Raw genomic sequence first — 9,602 nt, forward strand, 5'->3', positions numbered from 1 at the left:
GACCCACGTTCCCGAACTTCGGGATTCGTGACAGCGAAACAAGTTTTCCTTTGTGGGTCCCACTCCTTTCTTTCTTTCCACCGTTGCAATTGAATACGAAACGCTCTCTCTGCCTCACTCACTTACTAACTCGCAGACACACTCCCACTCACTTAATTAAAGCCTGTTTGTTTTCCATTTAGTTTTTTCCTCACTTCAATATAATTTATTTTTACTCTATCCTCTAATTAGATATTCTTATTCTTACATTATTGAGTTTGTTAATTTTTTTATTAGTAAAAATAAAAGCGAGAAATTTATATAAAATTATGTTTGTTAACTTTATAAGAAGAAATTTATAAAGACATGAAATCTTTTATATTATCCACTAATAAAACAATCATTGATATATTATATTAATAATTATAAAAATAATTAAATTTATGATGCATGGATAGTTGAGTAATCCAAGAGTACTAACAACGAATTCTATTTTTTAACCTACTGTTTCTAACGGTATATTATATATTATTAGTTAAAATCTTATTATAAACTATAAAATGATAAATAAAACTCATTAAATATGAAATATAGTCAATAGTTTTTTAATTTTTTTTAATGAAATTTAATAAAAAAATTGAATTTAGAAGCATATATTAAAAAATTGTTACTAACATTTATCTGAAATAATAATATAAAAAATAATTTTCATTTATTGATAATATAATTTTTTACATTATTAGATATTATCATCTAATTAGAAATCATGATATTTAGGTAATTTTTATAAAATTTAATAAATTTACCATACATTGTCATTTCTTATTAAATAATCATATAAGAACATTTTATATTATTATAAACTATTTTCTCGTAAGAAAATAACGTTTATATTCTCAAACATATATGTTATTAATTTTTATAGTAACTGCCTTATAAATCATACTATTACATAACAGTTATTAGTAACTAAATAGGGCATTAAAACCAAGATCTTTCTTCTTTTTTTTTTTTTTTTCTTCTTTTCCTGTAGTAACGTAATCGATGATTATTCCTTTTCTCTTTTCTCTTTTCTCAGCGAAAGAAAAACTCGGCACGTTAATACAAAACCGAAAAATAAAGAAAAAACATATACGAAGATGAACGAAGAAGAAATAAGAAAATGATGAAAGAAACAACCAGTGGCCTCATTGTAATTCTTTACTTCGCTTCTAAACTACGTCCCTTTTCGTTTTCCCATTACGCTTTGGATCTATTTCTCGATCATTGCAGCCACACCCACAGCCACGTTTCTTTCCGTTTTTCTATTTCCATTTTTTTCTGGGTAAGATTTGATGTTCTTGTTTCCTCAGAAAATTTTGGACTGTATTGTTGAATTTTGATTCTACATTTTGCATCACTGCTTTTTCTTTTTCTGGGTCTCTGTTTTTTAATAGGTAAGTGTGGTGAAAATGGAGAAAAGTTGAGTTTTTTTATATTTTTTTTTGTTAAAAAGAAGCGTATTTGATCGTTGTTTTTCATTTCTGTTTTCTTTTTGGAATGTGGGTTTTGTTACTCTTGATTTTCTACAAAGAGTGTACCTTGCAGTTTTTGTTCTTGTTACAATGTTTTTATTTTTCTTTCTGAGCAGCCATCGTTTTCGTTATTAACGAGTTTGTAGATATCACTGTCAGTGTTGGATATGTCATTTTATGTGAAATGAATGGTGTGGATATGGTTCTCTGTATTTGGCTTGTGTTTCTCTTTCGGGTTACACGATGTGGGATTATGTGTAGTTAGCATCAAATTTAGAAAATTTTGTATACCTTTTTTTAATGGTAAATGGAATTTAGTCCACTGTTGTCTCTGTTTTGAAAGTGAAGACTAGGTATACATCATCACTTTGTTCATTGAATTAAAAACTTGATGGTTTGAACAAGTCTATTTGCATTTCCTTTTGTTCAATGCATTCAATTGTTTCCCTTTCACGTGGCTTTCTTCCATAATCCCTTCTGAACAATGTCAAAATCTTGTTCCTTTCTTTTCTTGATCAATGTTGCGATTTGTGTTTGGGGCCATGAAAAAACGGAATCAGCTTTAACGTGATCTGTTTGTTTCCTTCGTAGATCGTGTGTGTAATTGTTAATTGTGTCATGGCATGATGTCAATCCTTCTTTCGCAAACCTTCTCTCATAACTTTCAGTGTCTGGAGCCTTTTTATTTATTATTATTATTATTATTATTATTATTATTATTATTATTATTATTATTATTATTATTATTATTATTATTATTATTATTATGTTGTGCTATTTGCTTGTTATTTGATAATGCAAAGTTTTTTGTGTTTGAGACCGAGTTACAATCATTTGTATCTTATTTTTCAAACACTTTTTTCAACTGATGCAATTGTGAACATTTACTGACAGATAATCACCATAGCTAAGGAGAAACTCTTCTGCAGCATTAATATATGGGTGAAACATCAGACTGAAGTGTAAAGTCTGAGTGTTTATTGTGTAATTGTGCCATGCCAATCAATATACAGCCAAGTAATGGATTGTTGAAACCTGCTGAGGACATGGGATTTGGTTTGGAGTTCAGAAAGAGCAGCACAAAACAGCATAGCAGTTCAAAGACAGCTAAAGAAAGTTCTGTATTGCCCCATTCGAAACAAAGTTGGAAGGATGCTGAGAAGTTGAAGTCAAAGAGTGATCTCAAACAGAAAGGCAAGTTGGATGCAGAAGGGAAGATTCAGAACTCAGAAACTGTGAGGAGAAGGGCAACTGAAAGAGATGAACTTGTCAAGCACATGTCTAATTTGCCAGGCTATCTCCTGGGTACCGATAAAGTAGAAAACTTTCAAGAGAAAGCTTTCAATGTTGGTGTTCTAGATTGGTCTCGGCTTGAGAAGTGGAAGCATAAGCAGAAGCATATCCCAGTACTAGTTAGTAGTTTCACATCACTCAATAACAGTGAATTGTCATCAAGAACAGCTGCCAAACCATCTATCAGTGTTGGAGGCAAGGAAAAACTTAATGATAAGAAAAGTTTGCTTTCTTCAGGCATAAGGTCATCTTATAGGGAATCCTTTCCTGAAAGTGCCAAACATCCTTTTCATGATGTCAAACGATTTGAATCTTCCAAAACTGTAACTAAGAGCATAGGAGATGAGAAGAGCTTGACACCCCGGGCATTTGAGTACTTTGGAAACAAAACTCACTCAGATATATCACTTGAAAAGGAGAGGAGGAATGGCTATAGTAAAAGAACTTCACAAGTCAAGAATTTTGCATCAAACGCGAAGCTCCATGGCATCTCATATCTTAATGAAAACGGTAGGGATGATGGATCTAAGCAGAACATGGAGGATTGGAAAGAGCATAACCATAATAAAAAAGAGAGAAATTATAAGTCCAGCGCTGATATGGGACATCCATCATTAAAATCAAAAAGAAAAGGGGCATCATCCAGTCCTAAGAAGATGAATTCCAGCTGTAGTGAAACCAGGAAAAAGGTGGATCAGTTGCAGGAATCAGATTTTGACATTGGTCGGAAACATTACCATATCAAGCCAAGTAATATTGTGCTTCTTTGTCCAGTAGAAATTCCCCAGTCAAGTTCTTCAGAGGATTTTCAGCTTTCTGAATCAAGAACGTCATCGGATGAAAATTTTTCGGAATCAACCAAAAGTAGTTTGTCATATGTTTCCCTTCCTGATGAGGTTTACACTCCACAATCCGGGCCACTGCGTTCTGCAGTTGAGTTTTCTTCTTTGGAAATGATGCAACACAGCATTAGTACTGATCTGGGTGTAGATCGTTCTTCTGTTGTGTCTGAGATACCATCTTCCACAATAAATAAAATTTCTAGTCTGCAATCTGCGAGCGCTTGCTTTGAAAAGGATATGTTTGATGCTAAGCTGAGAGATCAGTGTGCTTTTAGTAAATTGAAGGAATCACTGGACCAAGAAACTGCTGAGCTGACAGCTCAGAAGGAAATGAATACTTCCCATAACCGTCGGTTTAGCTTCAGCTTAAGTCGAATTGGAAGAAGTTTCAGCTTCAAAGAGGGGCCTACGCTTCCACAATATAGTTCCATGCATGTTAGTGCAAAGTCTGGTCCGGTGACGCCTCAATCTTCTGTTCGTTGGGATAATCCAAGCAAAGAGAAGGCCAATAGTCATATCAGAAACCGGTCCAGCCCCTTGCGGAGGTTGTTAGACCCTTTATTGAAGCACAAGGCATCAGATAAACACCATTCAGCTCAAAGGGATCAGACACTAGAGGGAATTGCGAATTCAAGCTTCAGGACTATCGGTGTCAATGAATCACTGCTGGCTGAGAAGAGCCAAGGATCATCAGTTCAAGGCCTCTTGCAGCTTACAATAAAAAATGGAGTGCCTTTGTTGAAATTTGTGCTCAACAATGAAAGAAAGATTTTTGCTGCTACCAGGAATAGTTTAGCATCACTGGAGAAGGGTGATTTAGGCAGCTGTTTTACATTCTACCTGGTTAATGAAATTAAGAAAAAGAGTGGTGGATGGATAAGCCATGGAAACAAAGAAAAAAGCTGTGGCTATGCCTACAATGTTATTGCTCAGATGAAGTTTTCTAGCTGTAAAATCACCGAACCAACCAATCAGAACTCCAATAGAAAGTGTATGGTTAAAGAATATGTTCTGGTGGGTGTTGAAATCAGCCAGACGGATCAAGGACCACCGAAGTTCATCCAGAGCATGGAGCTTGCAGCTGTTGTTGTTGAGACCTCATGTGAAAAGAGCACTGTAGGACTGGATGATGATAATAACATGCTGAAGAAAGGATGCTCAAAGTGCTTGACGGATGAAAGATGCTTGTGCAGTTCAGGAGACAATGATGCCTCTGATTGCACTACAGTTGTACTTCCAGGTGGTGTGCATGGTTCACCAAACAAAGGTGAACCTACACCTTTGATCTATCGATGGAAAACCGGGGGATCATGTGATTGCGGGGGTTGGGACATTGGTTGCAGACTGCTTGTGCTCTCCAACCAGAACCAGAATTCAAGTATTGCAAAGAGCTATAAACCTTACAATGATCGTTTTCAACTTTTTGTTAAGGTACAACTTTATAGTTCTACATGAGAGCGTGCTTGTATACAATTATAAATATTGTGGACTTCTCGTTTACATATCATCATCCTTATCATTGCTTTCAGGAAGGAGCTGAGCAAGAAAAACCACTTTTCACTTTGTTGCCACTGAAGGATGGTTTCTACTCGGTTGAATTCGACTCAACAATCACTCATTTACAGGCATTTTTCATTTCAGTTGCGGCTTTAAGCTGCCAGAAACTACCAGGTTCCTTGGAAATTGGTAACATGCATGAAGAGATCCTTAACCTTAAGGAACCCAGTTCCAAGAACAACAGAAAACTTCAGGGGAAAGCACCTTTAAAATATGCTCCAATGCCTCCACTATCCCCTGTCGGCAGAGTTTAAACTCACAAGAAGTTTTCTTTTTTGTTGTTCATACCTCATAGTTATCACTATTAGCTTTTAAGATCTTCAAGTAGCTGAGAAATAGCAATGCAAATGCAATTGTCATAAATGTTACTCTTGCTCTTGAATTTTTACACTTTCATTTTACACCTACCTTTTATTTGAAAAGGGGATAGAGGGAAAAAAAAAATAACAAAAGGGAAAATGTGATTTTCTCTCCCTCTATTTAGTGTAAAAGGTGAGCGTAAAATGGAAGTGTAGAAAATCAAGTCTAGGAGTAACATTTTTTACTCTATTTTCTTCTGTTTTTCTTTCATACATGCAATCCAGTATAGAAAATAGACAAAAAAGGTCCATTCCACTGGAATGTTGTGGCAGAAACTGGGATGGTCGTTGTATTATCGTAATCATTGTACAAAAGAAATCACTGCAGCAACACCATCTTTGTACAAAACGAAACCTCAGTGAATAATACCAGCAGGGTTATCCTCTGCAGTGGTTGAACTCTTTAAAAAGAGAACTGAAACTATAAAATCAGAAATCCTCTTGGCAACTCACTGAACATTATTGACATGGGGATGATCAAGTATATGTTACTACCTCTCAGAACATGGATCAAGTAGCACATATTGTTCCAACTTAATTTCTAGTCTCAAGTTCAAGTCTTGAGTATCAATACCAAAAAATGTGAACTCGCAAATTTGTCATTGAGAATGAGTTGATAACGTTTACTCTAAGCTTAAATATCTAAAATTAGTCATTCATTGTAAACATTTTTTTTTTCATTTGTTTTTTGTCGTTTTATACTTAAAAATACTGAAATCAATACCATTTTATGAAGTCAGGATTAACAGAGAACTTTAAATCTTAAGACTAAATGCTCAAACTCGGCTAATTTGTACTCACTATATTCATTACTTTTTTTTTTTGTATATTTTTAACAAGATCTGCTATTGGATGTCACACAATAGATTCAACTGTATATTTTTTTCTTTTGTAAAACACGAGTTTATATTTAGAATTCAATGTTTATTTATGAAACCAAATATTTTTACTTGAAATTAATGGGAAAAAGGCACTGTTTACTTTATTCGTTCAATTATTTCCTATTTGGAAGAGATGGTTTATTCCCAGCTTATGAATATGATTAGGACATCTTGATATCACTGATTAATGGTGTTTGATATGGTTTAAGGAATCAGACGGGGAATCACCGTTGCTAACCAGAGTTCAACTAATAGAAGAGACTCCAAAATAGCTTATTTAAACTTTTTCGTATGATGTAAACACTTGTAATTACAAGAGCTTTTAAAAATAACTTATAATATGTCCATAAGCGGTTTTCAGCTTATTTTAACAAGTTCTCCAGAATAACACACGAAAATAGCTTACAGTTTCCATGAAAACAGTTTAACTATATATTTACTTCAATTATAAAAACAACTTACACATAAGTTCTTTACATGATAAATACTTATTAAATAAATACTAAAGTAGTTTACCCAAATGGAACCATAGAGTAGGCAAGGAAACTGTTAGGAAATGAAAATGCAATAGGATATTTTGCAGCAACTCATCACTGAGTCGCTGACCATACTAGCATCTTTGAAATTTAAGGCCTGGATACTAGGGTTAACATTTCGTTTCTTGGTTACATGTATTTACTTCAGAGTTTACAACTCAATATTCTAGAGTTTAAAAACAAAAGTTGGGACTAGATAAATCCTACGCATATACATACGGTTTACCTGAGACTTCAGGCAGTTTATCATATATTCATTAATCCACATCTCAACTTCCACAGATTATTTGTTGTACAATCAAGTTGTAATGTTAAATTCATAAAGAATCTTTGGAGATGAGTGGAGATTCGGCCCCAAACATAACAAAAATGGGTACAAACATAGAAAGTGAGAAGGACCAACGATGAGCTACAGAGTGAACCTCCTATCTATATTGAAAAGTTTGATGTATTTACAAGTCTACTGGTGAAGCATGATGGATACAAATAAACCACTGTCCATCAATCTTCTCAAACACATTTGTTACAAATTGACCTCCCCATCTGCCCCCTTTCGTCTTTACAAATTCCATGCAAGTGACATACCCCATATCCCCTCTAGCATGAACCTTAATGTCTTGTAGCTTAATTTTTAGTGGAAATTCATAGTTAGCCCATACAAAATTCCAGCTCTCGATAACATCATTGTAACCAGATATTCCTCTCAAACCAGGGTGGACACAGCATACCTCATCGCTTTTTGCCCACAGGGTTTGCATGGCTGCAAGGTCACCAGTCCTGAATGATTCGTAAAACCGGCTGTTCGCTCCAAACACTGTTGTCTTGCTATCTTTCTGAAGGTTTTTCAGAGTATCCCTTATTTCTGCTGCCTTAGCATAATTCTCTTCAGCTATGGCATTCTGTAGCTCCTCCTCCAATGTCTGCTCATCCAATGCAATGTTGTCGCTACTCAATATGCTCTCAGAGTCTTCACTTTTTACTCCCAGTCCTGATAGAAACCAAAGGCATTTTTAGACAATGAAACACAATTTAGCAAAAAAATAAGTACTGCAAAATTGGGTCATAGATGCAAAAAGAATTTAACTCAAGCAAAATCTAAGTATAGATACTTACTCAATCTTCCCATTTGCAACTTTGAAATATGACCAGGTAAAAGACACAGTTGGTCTCCTCTTCCAAAGCTTTTGCCCAAAACTAATCTGTTTGGAGTAAAGGAAGGTAGACAAACATGATGTAGCTTCCGAAAGCTACTGGTGAATGAGCATGGTAAGATATTAAACTCCTTGGTAGTAGAAGAAATTCCCTTCATTAAAAAGTTAAAATCAATGCACTGTCTTGCAAGGGAGAAAATCTACTAAACAAATAAAAAAAAATATACAGAAGCATTGAGAGGAAAAGTATAACTTTATCCTCATTTCTCACTCCTCACTCCTCAGAAATCCATGAAGTCGATTTTCTTCAGCTAAATTCAAGGTTTTCTTATTTACAACCAAGCAATGGAAATTATAAGCATATATAAATATAATATACCAGCTTCTAACAGAGTTAGCAATCAATCCAAGCGGACATGCGGCCATTGAGAAAGCCTTTTTTTTTTTCTTCCAAAATTCTTTTTGAAGTAGATAAATTAAATCCAGATTCAATCCTAGAATTCTCATCCAACATGTCATTGATCAACATACAAATGCTCTCATATAGTAATATGCCAAGAACCAAAGCAAGAGACTAACAAATTCCACAAAATATTAAATAACTGAACTTTTAGATTAAAAGAAAATGGGCAACTCACATTGAAGGATAAGGTGGTTCCATAGAGCGCCATAGTTGAAAATGCTATTCCACCAGGAACTAAAAAATGGCTTTGACCAGCCGAGAAAAATAACTCATAAGGATGCTTATCCTGAAAGTCACAAGAAAAAACTAGTGATAAGCTTGCACTTGATAAAGAATCAGAATTATCTAACACTGAGGTAAACAAAATTTAACACCCCAAGATTAAAATTTAACTTGAGAAAGAATCAAGAAAAAATCCCCATTCTGAGATCTTTACACCCCAAGAAGAAAATTTAACAACCCAATTGTATTAAAGATTAAGAACAAAAACTTTACGAAATTGGGGCTAAGAAAAACCACATAGAAGAAGGGAAAACAATTTGGGTATGTGTGGAAACTTCAAAAGATAAAAACACAAAGCAATTAACAAAGAAACGGTGGAAAAGGAACAGTAACTATTATTAACAAAAAGAATATCCAATAACAATAGCAGAAAGATTTTAGAGTGTAACCTTGGAAGTGGAAAATCGAAACAGAGTGGAAGAAGGAGCAGAGATCAGCAGAGAGAACAAGTGCATCTGGCAATGCCAATGTGGGCTTCGTTGATTGAGCGAACAATAAAGGGTAAGATTTTCTCCGGGTGTTGCTAGGTGCACCCAGTGTTATTGCTGGTGCACCCAGCATCACTTTAAAATGCCAGAAATGCCCCTCCAATGTTTTGTTGTGCGGATCAACTTGATCCGCGAAAGACTCCTGCAGATCAAGTTAATCCATGTAACACAGGCGGACCAAACGCGGATCAAGTTGATCCGTGAGTTTTCCACGGATCAACTTGATCCGCAAGCATTACACGAATTAACTTGATTTG

General features: G+C 34.8%; 2 protein-coding genes across 2 annotated transcripts; one reads left to right on the plus strand and one right to left on the minus strand.

Moving 5' to 3' along the window:
* Positions 1–1,039: 1,039 nt before the first annotated feature.
* LOC102665709 (uncharacterized) lies at positions 1,040–6,521 on the plus strand. Its single transcript, XM_006573261.4, has 3 exons — positions 1,040–1,303; positions 2,388–5,059; positions 5,158–6,521. Exons 2-3 carry the CDS (start codon positions 2,489–2,491, stop codon positions 5,437–5,439), a joined length of 2,853 nt encoding a protein of 950 aa, XP_006573324.1. The 5' UTR covers positions 1,040–1,303; positions 2,388–2,488; the 3' UTR covers positions 5,440–6,521.
* An 850-nt stretch (positions 6,522–7,371) lies between these two features.
* Positions 7,372–9,331, minus strand: LOC100811218 (uncharacterized). The gene is made up of 4 exons (XM_003516866.4): positions 9,247–9,331; positions 8,751–8,861; positions 8,075–8,264; positions 7,372–7,949 (listed from the first exon to the last, which is right to left on the minus strand). Exons 1-4 carry the CDS (start codon positions 9,310–9,312, stop codon positions 7,414–7,416), a joined length of 903 nt encoding a protein of 300 aa, XP_003516914.1. The 5' UTR covers positions 9,313–9,331; the 3' UTR covers positions 7,372–7,413.
* Positions 9,332–9,602: the final 271 nt, after the last annotated feature.

This window comes from Glycine max, chromosome 1 (genome assembly GCF_000004515.6).
Source record: "Glycine max cultivar Williams 82 chromosome 1, Glycine_max_v4.0, whole genome shotgun sequence".
NCBI lineage: Eukaryota > Viridiplantae > Streptophyta > Magnoliopsida > Fabales > Fabaceae > Glycine > Glycine max.